General features: G+C 43.1%; 1 protein-coding gene across 2 annotated transcripts in view; it reads right to left on the reverse strand.

Moving 5' to 3' along the window:
* Positions 1–250: 250 nt before the first annotated feature.
* Positions 251–17,840, reverse strand: part of EXT1 (exostosin glycosyltransferase 1) — a 180,551-nt gene continuing 162,961 nt past the window's right edge. For both annotated transcript variants that reach the window (XM_074886908.1, XM_074886900.1), the window contains 7 exons: positions 13,456–13,588; positions 11,995–12,113; positions 11,171–11,266; positions 8,315–8,404; positions 4,436–4,596; positions 3,271–3,442; positions 251–735 (listed from right to left, as the gene is read on the reverse strand). In XM_074886908.1, the coding sequence (XP_074743009.1) occupies positions 550–735; positions 3,271–3,442; positions 4,436–4,596; positions 8,315–8,404; positions 11,171–11,266; positions 11,995–12,113; positions 13,456–13,588 (957 nt within the window). In that variant the 3' untranslated portion in view covers positions 251–549. The remainder of the gene's footprint in view (positions 736–3,270; positions 3,443–4,435; positions 4,597–8,314; positions 8,405–11,170; positions 11,267–11,994; positions 12,114–13,455; positions 13,589–17,840) is intronic.

A 17,840-nucleotide genomic window follows, 5' to 3' on the forward strand; every position in this document is an offset into this window, starting at 1 on the left:
TCCAAAGGAGTGGACACTACCGGCTTAGGGAAAACTGAGAAAAAAAAATGAAAAAGTCAGCAGTAAATGAGAAACGTTAATACTTCAGCTCTGTCCTGCTTGTGCTCAGATTGTTTCTGAACCTGCTGCATTTTCTCCCCATGAGATTCAAGCATTTAACTTTGCAGGGGAAAATGAATGAAAATTGCATTGACAATCAAATGCATGAAAGAAAGAAACGGCAGCTTTGAAATATTCACAACCAACACAATTTTGATTAAAGAAAGAACTCTGTTTTTAATAGGTTTTTTTTTGATCATTAAAAAAGTTTAAACCTGCATAGCAATCATTTCAAAAATAATTATTTAATGTTCCATAATGAAACTGTACACGACCTAGTCTTGAGCGACAGAAGCCTGCCGGGCGGTTCGACGCAGTCCGGAGCAGCGCAGCCCCGGCGCCGGGTCACCGCTCGCCGGGTCGGGCGCTGGCTGGCGGCGGCACAGTCTGGCTCCACACACTGGCGGCCGTGCGGGGCGGAGGGTGGCTCGGCCCCCTCAGCAGCGCTCCTCAGAGTCGTTCAATGTCTCGGTACTTCTTCCTCAGGATGGAGACCTGGTCTTTAAAGAGGACAGGGTCGAGCCTCATCTGAGAGTGGATCAGCGGCATATAGCCAAACCAGCTGGCGAAAGTGTTCATGCAGCTCTGCCGCTGGGCGAAGTGGTCGGGGTCGGCCCAGCGCGAGGCCCGGGACGTCTGTGTGGAGAGGAGAGCAGAAATCAGATGTTGGCTGTGGCACAACAAAAGGGCGGGAAAGGGTGGGTGCTGCCGCCAAGCTGACACCATGCTGTGGAGTGGAGTCAGGGGCTTGAGAGCATGTGGCTCTGAGGTAGCTCAAATCTGCTCAGCTGGGGTTTCAAACCAGGGGAAGGACACCCAGCCCCCAGCGGGAGCTGGCGATGGCGAGCCGGCCACCTCCGGCCTTCGAAACGATGCTGAGGGCAGCGCAGCATGGCAACCTGAGTTCGGCCACGAGCCAGTCTGACCTGGAGCATGGCACCCGCAAGCAAGCCTCCGAAAGCCTGCCAGCACACTACTTCACCCCATCCCTCACTTTCTTTTATAAACCCTCAAGCTATTCCAGAGATAGAACAAGTCCTTAAAAAACACCAGGAAAGACAAGAAGGCCACTGCTTTCCACTGGAGGTGCACATCCTAAGGCCAACTGCTGCCCACAGCCTTCAGCCGCAGGAGGAAAACACGCTGCAATTACTATGTTTTCTCAGGTCAAAAACGCACTTTTGCAGTCCAGATCTGCAGAAATTTATACAAAAGTAATTTCAACCAGCTTGTAACTGAGCTCAGCAGAAGTCCTTATGTGTTTGGCATTACTCATGCGTGTAGACGTCCTGCAGGGAAAAGCAGGGTGCACCAGCTGAGGCCAGTGCATAAGACAGTACCATCTTACAGATGGAGAAAATTAACCGAAGTTCCACATTAGATCACGTTAAGCTCTGACCTGAGGAAAAGACCATGGTGTCTCTTTGCATGTATACATGCAAAATACCGTGGCCTGCAAAGTTCAGGGCAGCTGTAATTCTGATGAATGTCCATTGAAACTCAGCACCTCTGGAAAAATAAGGCCCTAACAGCTTTGAAGCAGCTATTATTCTCTATCTGTACCTAAACTATATGTATAAACATAATAAAACTATTATTTAAGATAAAGTATGAATGCTGAGTACCTAAGATTTTTTTGTGCCAGTTGGCATGCATCTCTCTATAGCACTTACTTTTCCACTATACCTTAAAAACAAATGAAAATTCATAAGGTGTGTTAATTAAAACATGAAGAAACTGATAATGTCAGGGACTTGCCAAATGAATGTGGTATCAGACTTGATCTTTGTCCAAGGCCTGTCCAGTTTAGCTCAAGTGTTAGGTCATAATGTGCATTGATTACAGACTTGATTATACCGAGCCACTAAAGAGCAAGCAAAACCTTGTTGCTAGAGGATTATAGCAGACATTCTGGCCATTAACAGTGAATTTCCATAGGACTATTAATCTCTGTCACAACACTGAGGTTATGTTAATTTTTTATTTGTCTTTCAAGGAATTATGAACATGGCCCATTACATTTCCCAAAGCTGCAGGAACAACTTGTCTTTAGGAGAGAGTTATAGTTCATGGCTGACTCAAGTCACCCACGCTATAAGAAGAAAAATGAATGTTCAGACTTTGCCAAACAGCCAAAGCGTGCCCTGTGGAGAGGTGAAGCTCAGACTGGAAGTAATAGGTACTTTCCGGATGGCACCTTCTTGTTCACAGAAGGTTTCATGGGTACCCAGATGAGTCAGAATTGCTGAATTACTACCTATACCTCAGATGAAAGTGCAGTGGCATACAGATAAGGGAGTCTACAAACTGGCATGGCCACTCCCCAGTCAAAGATCCAAGTAATGCTAACAGAAGAAAATGTGAGGGGAAAATAGAGGGCCCCTTCTTTCTCCTGCCCCCTAGTAATCCTGGTACTGTTTGTAGTGCAGATTACAGACACCGTGGCAGCACAACTGGGAAGCTGTTTAGGACTTGTAGGTCTTGCAGGACTTGCTATTCTTCCCATCGCTTGCTCACACAGGGCAGGAGGAAAAGTGCCCCCAGGTTGCCATGTATCCCTGTTACTAGAAGGTATATCCATTTCTGCAATGACAGAGCGCTTATCCAGTAGCTGGAAGAGGCTCTAAAGCAAGCATTTCATGGCTGCTAGTGAGTGATGGTGTCACCATGGGACAAAATGTTCCTTGTGGGAAAGGCACTTGAATATCACAAAATACCTCTGTTGTGACAGTCCAGTGTCAGTGCTTGAACCACACTATATACTTTAAAATAGCCTGGTACATTATATTCATCAATAAAAATTAAAAAGAGAAAACCTTACTTCTGCTTCTAGCATTCCATGCCTAGGTCTTAGGTCTAGAAGATTTAATCAGAAAACTGGAGTTTAACTGAAATTTGGTCACCACAATCATGAGTTCCATGAGTTTGGGATCACCATGAATAACACTGTGTGAGAAAAGAGATGCTGTCATCTACAGTAGATGTTTACCATTTCTCCTTTTGGATTTTCCTTCACTATAACAAGCATATCTAAAGTCTACTTACAGTTCTACTAAACTGAAAACTGCAAAAAAATTGACAGAATTGTATCACTCTGTAAGCCTAACCTAGAAGTCGAACCGTTATATTATCAATACATCCCAACTGCTAAAACATGCTGTGGATACATACCTGTCCCATCATGGTCTCCTTATACTGTTTTTTCTGTGTTACTTTGATTGGAGGCAATTTTGTCACAGCTGACACCAAAAAATTCATTAGAATGTCCTCACAATTGGCCAGTTGGTCCACCATATTCTTTAGGCTGGCAGGCAGGTAATGAGTGTACAGGTAGTGATAATATCTGGAAATCAACAGCAGCGTTATTAATACCAGTCACTGGGCTTTCAGGGACTATAAACTCCAGGAAATTTCTATCTCAGCTGAGTCACAAGTTTTGTACTCAACTCTGGATATATCACTTCCTTTCTTTGGTCTCATCCTCCAACAAGAAGGGAGAAGAAATCAGTATCTCCTCAAGACAGTAAAGAGTGCTAATGGAGAAACAAAACATATGACTTTTTTCTAACTAGGTTGAAAGAAATAATAATCTTGATACCTAAGTATCAAGATAATGGAGGAGTAGGAAAGAGAGCACTACATTGCTATGATGTGATAGATGACATTGATAAAGTCATCCTCCACCTCTTCTTTCAAAACTGTTCAGTTGGAGAGAACTTAATTAAACTGGCCTACTACTGTCCTTATTGTTGAAAATATTCTCCTTTGGGCCTATATCATTCCTTATGGCCTGTCTTCTCCTTTGTGGGATGTGGATTAGGCACTCCAGAATTTATTGACTTCCTCCTAAAATCTAGAGAGGTCCTTGGTCTGCTGAAGTCCTAACAACAGTGGTTTTCTACAATATGCTGCAATAATCTGATCTGTGATGTGTCCACTGTATTGCATTTCTAGAAGACTTTGCAGTCTGCAGCTGTCAGCCAACACATACCCAGAGCTGGTCTGGAAGCAACCTCCTTTCTGCTGTGCTACAGGCCATTCAGCCGAGCAGCTTAATGAATTCGGGAACTCTTTGAAGTGTGTAATTCCTGATGTTAAAAAGAGCAGTCCGACTGCCTCAAAATACAAGTGACTTCAAAGAGACCCAACAAGCACAGTAATGATTACCAGATCCCCAGAGCTAAACCAAGAACTTAAATTATTACCCCATAAAAAGTAGACCCATTTATTATCTTCCCATTTTTTCTCCTCCCCGGAAGAATGTTCTTCACACCCCCACCCCCTTTACTATTTTGTTTCATACAGAAGGAGGACAGCAGATGCTCTGGGTTCTTACTTGTGGTAAATAGCAGCTCCTGTCAATACCATGGAATAGTCATTAGTCCATTTGGAGGTATACCCCCACCTCTCCTTAGTGTTGTCCCAGAAGTGACTGCGAGCAGGGTATCCTACAATCCTCTCTGGAAAACTCTGCCAAACTGTAAAGGCAAAATCCACCTGCGGACAAAGACACAGGCCAAACGAATACCGAAACTGTTTCAACAAATGTCAACAAAACAAAATATTACCTTGCTACTAATTCGTAATTCAGAATCTTGGAACTGTTGCAAAACATTTAATTCTATGTATTCATCAGTAAATTAAACTGACTGCTTGACATTTTGCCCTATAATTATGCACATTTTAATGGTTCCTGTTAAAGGGAGTCTAGAGCATCACAGCATTACGTTAACATTTTCAAGCTTGCCCTTTACATATCAAACCTTTTCAAGTTACAGAAAGAATGGGTGTAGGTGCATGTATTTATACTTAGATGCAATAGAGTGGTAATAGCTCTGTGGTAAACTGAATCTTCTGCACATCTTTGTGCATCTCACCTACCATTTCAGTACTGTTAACACAAAGCTTGGAAAATCAGGAGTCAAACACCTTAAATTATAAGGGTGGCTCAGTGAGATTAAAACAGGCAATCAATGGGGAGTAGTTTTATGTCTTCCATCCATTCCGAGCCTTTGAGGACCATGCAGGTCACACTTTTAAGACTGTCTCCATGACCTGACCAAGAGCATTAAACATATAGCTTAATAAAGAGGAAGATAAGATTCCCATGGAGTTAAATGGCTTTAGAAGCCTATACTTTAAGAAAAATGCTTGAGACTGTATGAGCCACAAGAAGATGTCAAATGCTACCAATAGTGTTTTTTATGTTTTACTGTCTTGCTGTACCTATTTTAATAACTCAAGTCTCTGAGAATTCAGAAGGTGACAGGACATTGCTACCCCAGGACCCCAAAACAAATCCTGATGACAGTAGGAAAGGGATGATTGGGATAGTTTGCAGAAGGCTCGTTAACACTAGATTTGAAATGGATTTGGTAAAAATACATATGGAAATATTTTTATCACTGTAAAGTTGGTTGGCAGTCCCTCCGCTTCAACTCAGATTTTGGACCTCAAGCGAGACTGAGATTTTAAAAAGACTTAAAGACAATTTTAATTGTCCCAGTCAAACCCAAGAAAATGAGGGCTTTGTTTCTGCACTGCACACCAAGTTCCCTCCAGTACCAGAGGGACCTAAAACTTTGCTCAAAAATTCTTGAAAAGCCTTCCAAGAACCCAGCCAAAGTCAAGGGTGTAGAGGTTAGATAAAGAATAGCTGCTCTGAGAACAGTCACATTTTGTGTGATTACTGTCAGACTTCTCACATTTACAAGTGTTTTTATGAAACAGAAGAGTTGCACATGTACTGGAACACAAAGTTAGGGACTGGTTATTTTCTTTCAAGTTGCTTCAAGGAATCTGAGGTCAACTAGAAAGACAATGTGCACAAACCAGTTACCGTTGTGATAGTTCTGATCTCATCCAAATCAATACCACATGAAAGAACTAAAGGGTTTTTTTTCCCTGTAAAGGCCTTTCCCATAAAACGTGACATCTGTTTTCTTTAGAGAAGTCTGAGAATCTCAAACTTAAATAAATAATAAAGCAGCTGCACTCAATGCCCTCAGTTGTGCTTTCAAGTATCTGTCCTTGCACCAGGGAGATGCACTAAAGCAACTACCCTAACAGAAAACTCCCTTTATTAAAAAAACAACCCCAGTCCTCATCCTGTATCATTTCCAGCAGCATACCACTCACCTGATCAGCAGGAAAAGCCAACCAGGCTGCCAGTTTCTTAAACCGCCATATCGCTTCTGACCCGTGCTGATTTCTAATTACTTCCCATGCAAACAAACCTCTGCGCATGTGACACAGCTCCTCTCAAAAGAGCAATTATGCGCTGTTCTGTTGTGAACGGAAAATCTTTACTATGCTAGAGATGGACAGAGTGGAGGATGTGCCCGGTGACTGCTCCTCTCAATAGGAACGTGATCATGTTTGACCACATTTCTAAATTGCCTTTTCTGGGCCCTGAAGCTTTGTCACAACCACCCATGAGCAGCTAGTTTTAAGGTAAGTTTCACACCACATACTTCATGTCAGTGTTTCAACACGCTGTTTCTTTGTGTAAGCCATATGATGGGGGAATTAAAGCAACAGAAAGGCGCCAGTTCTTCACAGAGAGCCACCAAAGAGAGCTGCTGACGCTGGCACTCTGGCAGAGACACACTGAAGTGCAAGGCGATGCTAGCAAGAGCTGGCCAGCTGGTTCTCTCTGCAGCACACAGGCCGCGGGGCTCGTAGAGCCAATACCCACGGTGCAAACATGCAACATTGGCTGCAAGCTGCTCACAGGAGGGAAGAAGCCACTAAGAAATGTGTATGTTGTCTCACACAACAACAAATATTTGTGTTTCAGAATATTTAGGGTAAAACACGGCCAAACTGAATGAGAAACACTTTATTTCGTATGTCTTCCAGAAGCCTGAATGACTCCAAAGTTTGGATGACGACTAAATAGCAGTCAAAACAAAATAAAGCCCCAAATCCTTATGGAATCCAGAGGCTGGATTGCTGTAAATACCACCTCAGTGCAATGAAGTCCCTGAGAGGTCCTATCATGGCCCCCAGGGCAGCTGAGACAGGACCCTTCATCCTGAGCAACACCCTGCTTAGTAACTCCAGCCCTAGGATAAATGTCTTTTATTGGTTTGGGGTTTTTTTGGCCGTGCAGGGCTTTACACACAAGTGCTTTAGCAGGAGCCATATTCTTCCTCATCTAGCAGAAACTACCAAGGTATGATCTTGGTATCAAATAGGTTCAATGTTAACTACTTCTTCCACCTGTGCAGCAGAAGAGGGCTATCGTGGCTCCTTCTGGAGGAGTCTAACACAACACATCCGTACGGGAGAGAAAGGCAGTTGCAACCTCATTCATGTAGAACAAATTTGGTGACATCTTAGGGTATACAGCAGTGACTGGTGACTAATGTTAGGCATTTCTTCTGTGTTTTTCACTGACATATAAGCAGTGGTAGAAAGATCCCTATCACTGACAAAAAAGCATTTTTATAAAGGTGAAGTGGGGAGAAGGGAATGGCCAAGAACATGGGGAAAAAAAAGGGAAAACAAAAGGAAATCGAGTTTTTCAAGCTATTCCCTGGTCATCATTAATAATGTATTTCCCAAATATTGCACTCTATATAATCTGTCATCAGTTTCCCCTGTGGTTCTCAGGAAGAGGTTCCAGAAATCAATACTCATCCTAGTTGTAAAAATTGGTTTTCTACAGTATTTTTCTTTTCTTAGCGCTATCTTGCTCTTGGCACAAACACTCCAACACCTAAACTAGGCATGATCTCCAATTTTATGGGGCAACACAATGGTGAGAGAACATTCCTCAGTGAAATCCTGCATTAGGGTGGCAATGTTGTCTTTTGTAGCGACAGCAGTCCCCTGCTGCTGACACCCCTTCCTTCCCCACCTACACCCTACTGATAAAAGGAGGGGGGGGAAGCTACCCCAATCAGAAAAGTGAGAACAGTGTATCAAAGCTGACTGCTCTTGGCTGCCTACACCCGCCTGCAGATATGTTACTAAAATAATAAAGAACGGAAGAACCATATGCTAATGATGAGCCAATTAACCAGGGCGAAAAGCTCCTCTGATGGCAGGCAGTGGCAGGGTTGCTGAAACAAGTGCAACACATTAAATCTAAGGAGTGTAGCAAGAAATCTTGTAACATTTGCTCACTGGCAAAGCCAGGAGAAGAGCCTATCTGCTGTGCTTAGGCTGAGCCTAGGAGCCAGATTCCCAAGACAATAGAGACCCTTACCTCAGTGGTTGAAAGCACGGTGTCCTCATCCAGGCTTAGCACTGCATCTGTCACTATGTTGTCGTAGGGTAGGAAGCGACTGCTCATAACCTGTGGGTATCCAAAGCAGGAAGGGGAGGAAATAAATCACTTGAAGAACTACTTTCCAAGGGAAATACTCCATTTTATTCCTCACTCTTACTTCCTCTTGTCTGAGGCACATCGCATATCTCTGTCTGATGGAAAGGACCCTTCAGCTCAAGAGTGAAAGACTGTCATTTTCATCACCCCAGCAGTCAGCCTACACATTCTACCTGAGGAGTAATTTCTGAACAGACCTCCCTCTTTGGAGCAGGCTGCTTTCCTTTTGTGACAAACTGCAATGGTCCGTACTGAGAATGAGATGTACCTACAGCTTCTATAGGGAGGACATTTTCCCTGGTCGCTAGGACTGTCTCTCTGCTCTCATACGGGGTGTGAGGATCAAAAATAATGAATGCTGGGAAGGACTTTGCAGCATTCATAAGGTTACACAGCTGGGAAGCCAAGTAGTCCAGGCTGTGTGTGAAGGACATTATGCTACCAGGACGGTTCCCCTATTAGTGGTACAGCTCCATATCTGTGCATTGCTGTTGTATCCACAGGGAGCTGCTGCCGAATGGTGCAACATTCTCCATCAGAAAAGGAGAATACGCTAAAGAACATGTGTATCAGTTGAGCTTCACCTGCATCAAGGATTATATTGGTAATGTAGCATTTTAAAAAGTCACATTCTTAAGTGATATAACTATATATATAAAATCTATATGCAGAATAAGCTTTTAAAAACTATGGCAGGAGAGTTCTCAAAGTAATAGGAAATAGATAGGAAAGCAAGATCAAAAAGATAACAGCAAGAAATGAGAATCCATATGGGTTCTTTAGCAGACTAATTAGCACCTTTTGAGAACTGATGAATAGTAACAAGGACACAACACTACTTGTTTCCCTCATTTGCTAAGAAAAATAACCTGGCTAGTTAATAGACTTCTTTTCCAATTTATTATGCCAAGAAAACACTACAAAAATCAGGCCCAGTAAGAGGAAATCACCGTATGGAAACGGGGACATGGAAAAGTTTTACATGTCCCTCATAATGGACATGGTCAGTTCTGCATGCCCTGCGACCAGTTTGGAAGCAAGTCTTTGGAATCTATGCCTCGATTCAGAGAAAGTTCTGCCTCTATAATCAGGATGTTCATGGAGTCTGTCTGGAGAGCATCCCTTCATCGCTATGACGGCCTCGGTCCGGGGAGGCTGTGAGGAAGAGCTGATCTGACAGAGGTTGATGGTTTTGCTTTGCTTATGTTAAGGCAAAGCAGAGCAAGCAGTCGGCAGGAGATCCGCGTTCTCACCCTAGCTCTTTTACAGACCATGTGAAATTGTCATAGTACAACAGTCAGGACTACCCATATATTGTTTTTGTAGCTAAAGCTCCCTTTTGTAAAATGGGTGCGGTAATATATCTTGATTTCATGGGGAAGAGTGAAGGCTAGGTAAAGGCAGACCTCTGTGATCACCTGCACAGAGTAACTGCGCCTGTCAGTATGCTTCAGCTAAGCCTGAAGATGAAAAGCAGTTCCTTTGTGCAACCTTTGAATTGCACTGCTCTGGCTCTGCAAACTTTGTCCAAACAAACAGCTTTTCCATGCAAGAAGCCATTTGGCATACTTTGGGATATTAGAGGGAAGAGACTGTCCACTATAAACACACCTTTGTGTACTCAGGAGACTAATTTGTAATCTAAACAGTGCCTGTGGCCAATTTCTACAAACACTTTAGAACTGGTCAGAGATCTTCTCCTCTATCTCACCTCTGCAAGTTTTCCAAAAAGAAATAAAATCCACAATGTTCAAAAGGCTCAGAAATCACCACAGGCTTTCTCGGCCCTGCAGCAACTCTCCTGATACTGTTTACATGGCTAGCTAAGGCAAGAGCCATTAGATGCCAACCTCGCAGGGCTCTTGCTTTCCCCCTGTTGAGGTGACTGGGGTAAAAGACCAAAGACAGGCCTATAAATTCAAGACTGTACAGCCAAAGCAACTAAAAAGTTTTCCCCTTGAAAATGCAGAGCTCAAGAGCCATCTGACAGAGCTTCCATAGGGGACCAGCCCAAATCTGTAACAGTCAGAGTCTAGAAGCAAGAAGTCTTGCTTCTGTTGGGCCTGCATTTGAAAAGGAATCATCCACTTCAGTGTGGATTTAAAAAAAAACCCCTCTCTTCTCATCTGAGTGGTATCTGTTTCAACTTTGTGGAAGTGCAAACAAACAAGTGTGTTGTACAGCAAGTGATGACATGGTGGTTTTGTTCCCACGCAAGTGTCCCTTGTTCCTTCCTTTTTTGGTGGGATCCCATCACTAGCAGCAATACCCTACAAGGCCATGAAAGAAGACACTTTTCAAAGGCAAGTTAACATTATTCATTCTGATCTCCTCCTCTGCTTTTGAGTCCACAGCTGACCCCCAAGTCTTGCATCAGACTTCTCAGACTCAGTGAATGAATCCAGCTGCACCACTACCTTCATGCATCTGCAGAGAGACAGAAATCTCCATAGATAGGGTCAGCACTACCTACTCTCAGGGGCACATTTCAAAACGGGGTCCCACCTGTGAATCTCAGATTCATGGCATTAATTGCCACATTGATGATTTCTGAGAGCATGAGACCCCATGCATGAAACACAAATCTGTGACCAAGCTGCTACAAAGGGCCAAGGAATAGAAAGGAGCTGTCACACCACTGGGAACTACAAAGGTTTCACCAAAGCAGCCGGAAAAATAAATTCTGGTCCCCCTGGAGAATATACACAACGCTTTACGATGTTTCTCTGCACCTACCTTGCTCTCTCCTTCAATGACTATGACAGGCACAGAAGTGGCAGGCCAGCGGTGTTTGGCTGGGAGGGGTTTATCACAATTCCATAAAACAATAATCTGAAAGAGAATATTGGACCATGATCAGAGACCTTTGTGGCAATGCAGTCCAAACTCTTAGGATTTAGATCTCCAGACAGAAATGTTAAATTCAAGTTAGGAATTTCAAAATCAACGATACAAATCTGTATAAAAATAACACTTCCTAGAGTAATTTAACCCATTCTGACTATTTACAATACATGTCCACTCAGGCAAATACAGGCTGGACAGGAACTCAGGAAGTCTCAATCTCAGCCAGGTCATACGGATGTCACTGATTTACTTCAGCTCTCATTAAAGGCTAAACCACTTGTGACACTCTACTGCAAGAGGGTGCTCCTACTGAACTCCCCGGGGTTTCTTTCTGAGAAGCGAAAATCCTGGCACTGATGAGACTAAGAGCCACAGTGGGAGGAAGAAAGATCATGTAGGGGCTCTTGAGGCACAGACATCCTTTTGCAGTTTGCAGCACACACAATCCTGATCTTTGAAGTGCAGTCATTATTCTACCTGCCTCATGAAACAAAGGGGTTTAATTACTGTCTCTATTCCACTCCCACTGCACTCCGAATTTTTGTTTCCCATGCATGCAGGTCACAGACAGTAGAAATCTCAGAGAAAAGAAACATCAGAATTGAAACAGGGGGATGAAACAGGACTGAGAAGATCTGAAGTCAGTAGGGTCTTCACTCCTGGAATAGTACTTTTGTCTCCATTGTGACTAACAGTCAAACAGCGCTGCTTACCTGTGCACAGTACTGGGACTTGGCTACAGCAACCAGGAGTTTCAGCACGGGCTGAGATTGGGAAACCAGAGGAGTTACTGCGTGGATAACAGCAGTGAATGTGGAAAGAGGCTTCAGACCTAAAGTGAAGAGATGGTATGTGTTCAGTAAAGGAAAAATTGCCCCAGTTAGTACAGATTAAAGGACTCTGGAGATGGAAAAATAATCTGTACTTGATGCAAACCTTGCCATGTTTTTTTAGGCCATCTCCTTTCGTCTCAGATACTATGTTATCAGATTCTTCAGAAGAGATCACACCTCCCTTTAACTCCCACACACTCTGAAATCCCTGACTCCAACACAATTACTGCCTTTTCTTACTCACTATTTCCACAGATGTCCTGCAGTCTCTTTCTTTCATCCAGTTTGTCCCACAGATAATATTGACATCTAGTTTGTTCAATCAAATGTCTTTCTTGACATGGGCTCTGTTTTGCTGCCTGGCTCTGGATGCTTGATGTTTTCTACAGATTATCTCCACAACTTCCAAAAGCTTGTTCAGTTTCCTCAGTTCCATTACAGCCTCTGTCAGATTTATGCTGTTTCTGGGTCGATCCCCATCCACATGCATCTTCAATTACCTCCTGAGCTGATAATTCTGCTTGCATCCTTGCCTTCCATTCTGATATTTTTGTCTTGCTATGATTTCCTTTTCTGCCTGAAATAACAGATCCTACTGGTGTCTACCCTTCATTACTGCTCTCAATCTCATTTAAATTCATCTGCGCAGGGTCATAGTCGTTTTTCATCAAAATTCCCCCAGAAACCTTCTTCTCCCTTTTCAACATGGTAACTGTGAATTTTTAGCAGGTGAGCAGTACAGATCTACACAAGTGGGATGGTACAGGCTGAGCCAAAAGTAGCAGCAGTCTGGTAAGCAGGATCACTTCAGCCTGCAGGCACATTCCCCTGCAGAACTCATCATTTAAGCTCCGCTTCAGGAAAAAGCCACGAACCTAAGTTCTACTCATTCCTTCTAGTGGGATCTGTACGAAGACACATAGTATGGAAGATAAATCCATACCAACTATGCACTCCAATAACAAGTGTCATGGGTAAATTACCACTTTTCCAATTTGCCAAGCACAAATAAACAAAGAAAGCAAAAAGCTATTCCTCTTATGTCCCTTCAGGCCATGAATGGGTCAGCAACTCAGGCATTAATTACTGGCAACTGAAAAGTATGAAGGGACATAGATTTTTTAAAAACAATCTTTGCAAGCAAGAGACACATGATGCATGTTGATGAGGCAGAGACATTCCAGTCTACAGTGGGCAGAGGAGATTGAGACAGGATAAACGAAAGGCATCATTAACTAGAAATGAATGGTAAGTCACTTGGCACACGCCACTCAAAGATCAAATTACAAATTTCCACTAGAAATTCCAAATACCACTAGATTACAGCAAGGATTCACTTACCAAGATTAGCATAGTAGTAAGGAAAATCTCCCAGATATGAGGAATACTGTGGCAGTACAAATAACCCTCCAGGATGTTTGTTCCATATTAAGCTGTTACGTGATATGTGCTTAAATATTCTGTCCTGAATAATCTGGAAAACAAGAAAGGTGATGATTTTTAAATAGACTGTTAATAGCCACTGGTAGAAGCTTCAGGGACTCCAGCTGACTGGAATCATCCCCCATTTTGCAAAAAAACCCCTGAGGCATGCAAATTACTAGACATTCCTGCTTAATCTCTCCTAAAATGACACAGAACCTTCACACTTTGACACCACTTCAGCAGTTCAGGCTTTGTGCAACAGGTTTCAGAGCAACTCACTAGTCTCTCTGGACATGGCGACCCTGCAATTCATTGCATTTTGTATTTCAAGTCAAATATTTTGTCCATTAGAGTATCTTAGCAGTTGTAAGCCTGATTAGTTCATTGTCAGTTTTACTATCCAGAACTCACAGAAGATAATTATTTGAGGATGGCATTACAAAGCTAGGTATTATTTTGAGATAATGAGAGCATTCAAAACCACAAAGACTTTCAGCAAATCAGGCTGCACTAATTATTCATTTTTGCTTAATTATAAAGGGATATTAGCATTCAGATACATTACTGATTCCACATCTCGGTTCTGTAACAGTTCCTTGTTGGATGAAATAGAAAAAGATCTTTTGGCAACTACTCTCTGTCTCTGTAGAGGGCCACAAACATAGATTCCTAGATTTTTAAGGTCAGAACAGATTGCTGGGTCATCTACTTTATTGTCCAGAATACCACAAGCCACAAAAAAAGATACATGGCTGTACAATAAATGTGTATTTATAAAATCAATTATAGTTACTTCACATCAGATGCCTGTATGCAAGAACGAAGGCGGTTCTTATACTGAAGGGACCTTTTTCAAACTTGCTGCAAAGGCATAAAAAGATTTGGCAGTGGGAAGCTGTAACTGGACAAATTCATCCTCCAAATAAGATGCAACTTTCTAAGTGCAATCCGCTGTTGGGCCACACATTCTTACAGATTTGGCTTCCTTCAGAGGTTGGCAGGTCTGGAGACGGGACACTGTAAAGGGCCAGAGGGTGGCGAGGAAAGAATTTCCCCCTAAGTCGGCTAAGCAGGATTGCCTTGCCTTCTTCTGCAGCTCATCTTCTGTGATCTCCTAAGGAGACTTCACTTAATTGGCAGTTTATTCATTGCATAGGGCTCAACTGCCAAGAATATGTTGGTTTTCCTAGCCTAATGTCTCTGGCCTTAACATAGGCATATCTGGGTGAAACTCTATGACTCTGAAGTTGGACTAAATCTGATTCCTCATCATTCATTCTGGCCCTAAAATCTATAGAACTAAAGAATTTATATACCTACAGCATATGAAAACAAAAAGCAAGCAAAAAGACCCAACACAAGCTGAACAAAAGCAGCTGCTGAAGTCTAAACAAGCTAAAATCTCTGTAAACAACTGAGTTCAGGGACATTTGGTCAATACACAACATGAATAAGTGTTGCCACAAGCCGTGGTTTTCCTGGAACTTTTGATTGACATGACAAAAAACCATTAAAACACCAGTTACATTGTGTTAGACAATCCATCGCTGGTGGTGATATTTGTACTGCTAAACTGGAGCAAATGTTAGGTGTTTGCATGCTTGTCTGAATTCTGCTTACAGCCAATTACCATAGCTAATATGTAGTAATTCACTCACATGAGTAAGTTAATTTAAGTTTATTTTTGGTCTTGAAATAACAGACTTAGGACTGTATTTCCATCACTGACACGAGCATATCTGAATATTTCTGATTGGAAAGTCAGGTGTATCAGTTGTGAAACTTCCTCATGGTAGCAGGAAGAGGGAAAAAAAACAGATGATGACTGTTGTTTCCCCATCTGCAAGTTATGCCACTAAACAAAGACAGAACCTAGAAAGTACATATTTTCGAGTGTTTACCACAAAGCCTAAATATTACAGCTCCTTCCTCCTGCTTTCTCAGAACTGGGGCATAATCAGATAAAGAGAAGTCTGCAAATTTACATGGTCAGGAGGTTTTCACATACGGTGGAGTTTTCCACCGCGCTGGTAGCCAACAAGGCTGCAGGGGAAACACATGGCTCGCATTCAGCGCTGCCTCAGTGCACCCAGAGCGAGCGCAGCTCTAACACAGAGCAGGCCCCCGGTGCCACGCAGCACACGCAGCCTTCGGTGCATGTCAGGCACACAAATCTCACCAGCGTGGTTCCACACCAGGCTGGGGAGCTGGCCTCAGTGATTTATCACAGTTAACAAACAGAAGATTAATTTATCACACTCTAGGTCTACATAAGAAACCTAGCTGTCTGTCATGATAGAGAAAAGACAACTTGGCAGAAAGAGAACAGAAAAGAATTAAAAAAGATAACATGGAGCACCAATCAATTAAAATGCAGAGTGTATAGTGTTGCACATATTGCAGAGACAGAGAGCAGCTACATGGTCACTCCAATGATGAGGCATGACAGCAAGTTTAATAAGAGAAGGAAGGGGTTAGGATCTCTGGCGAGATCTCCCTTTTCTTTTTGGAATTCATTAATAGATCAATATTTTTGTCTCCCTCATCCTCACACTTCAAAAAGTTCACATATTGCCTTAATCATTGCTGCTTCTCAACATGCCCCAGCCAAGCATCAAATATTTCTCGTCTGTACTTTGTGCTGTCCTTCTTCCCTCCTCTTCCCATGCGGAGGACTGAGCATGCTGCACAGGGATTTAAGGATATTTTGGGTTTGTTTTCTGAGAAGACCAAGCTGAAAAAGTGCAGATACACTGGAGCATGCATCTAGATGGTGTTTGCAGCAGTCCACTGCTGCACTGCTGGTGCTCCCACTCACCAGCCTGCAGCAGACACTCATGAACACTGTTTCCTAACCTACACCATGTCCATGGCACTGGCCAGTTCCTCTGTGCCTGTAATATGGGGTTGCTGGCCAAATGATTCAAACCTCTTATTTTAGGCTATAAGATGTGTGGCTTAGGCCACCAAATGCTGTGAGAAGATCAAGGACTTTAAAATGTGACTTAATGTTTTCAGAGGTGTGCAGAATAAAGGGCAGAGGAGAGCTGTGATGTCCTTGCAGACATCTGAGTTGGTGAAGACTTTTTCTGTACTGATAGCCTCGTATGCGGACATGCACCGGCACTGCAGTAAGCAGGCAAGAGATTATTCTGATGATATCTAACATCATCAGAGCACTCTGACACAACAGTGTTACAACAGAAGATGGATAACATCCACCAGAAAAAAATGATCCTGCTAGGAATTTACTTCCAGGTATCAGATTTTAGGAAGAGGATATATTGCTTGCAGATTTCAGACACCAAAAATCACTCTCAACTGTTTTATTCCTTTCCTAAGGAAAGTTAACTCAGGACTTTACCTAGGCAAGTTGAAATGTGAAACAAGTATCTGTTCGTAAGAACAGAATCCCTCTAAGCTGTCTCAAAAATTTCTGAGGGTCCTGAATTAAAAAATAAACGAAAAACCCTCAAACCAAAACCACCCTCGGAAACAAATGAAAAAACACAGAACATAACTTGAACACCAGGCATACATTACTCGGTTTCATTAAATTAAACCTTCCAGGAAGATTTTTGTTTTCACTTTAGTTTTTCCCCTCTGAGCTGAAACTCCAGCTTGCTGGTTGCCCAGCTGCTTCAGCTTTATTACAGGTTTTGCTGTCCCCTGGGCACCCATGGACACATGGGCCAGTGTGTCCCAGGGCAGTGCTAAAGACACATCTGTGAGCACTGGAGCTTGATGCGATGGATACCAAGGCTGTGGGGGCTACAAGTTACATGCCCTTGAGACCTGCCCCAGCACAGGCAGGAGAGGGGCAGTGAGAAGAGCCGTGCGACCCTCATCCTTTTAGTTGTCCCTAACGCTATCAGGGTGCATGCAGGGAAGGGGCAGACGATACATAAGGCACCCTGACTGTTCCTAGGACTACTTCTGTAAGGGTAAGTTAGACTGTGAGCACTGACACACGGTCTTCCAACTTTGTGAGTCTGATCCTGGCATGGGCTGTGGTAATTATCACTACCTCATCAGTGCTTATGGGGAGTTTTAGGATGCAGAGCAGTTCCCAACACGCAGCACAGATGAAGACATGCTCTTCTGAGGGTGAGAAGAGTGTTGTGAGGATAGCTATGCCAGGGGGTCTGAAAATGTTCCTTGGCTGGTTTTCTTCACTGGCACAGAAAAACCTAAGGCACTGTCTTACAGCAGCTAGAGGTAGATCAGCCACGGGCAACCTGTACTGCAGGCAGCAGCACTCATTTGCAGTTTTCAGGGGAAAGCAGGCACAGCAGGAAATG

Source organism: Strix uralensis, chromosome 1, assembly GCF_047716275.1.
Source record: "Strix uralensis isolate ZFMK-TIS-50842 chromosome 1, bStrUra1, whole genome shotgun sequence".
Classification (NCBI taxonomy): Eukaryota; Metazoa; Chordata; class Aves; order Strigiformes; family Strigidae; genus Strix; species Strix uralensis.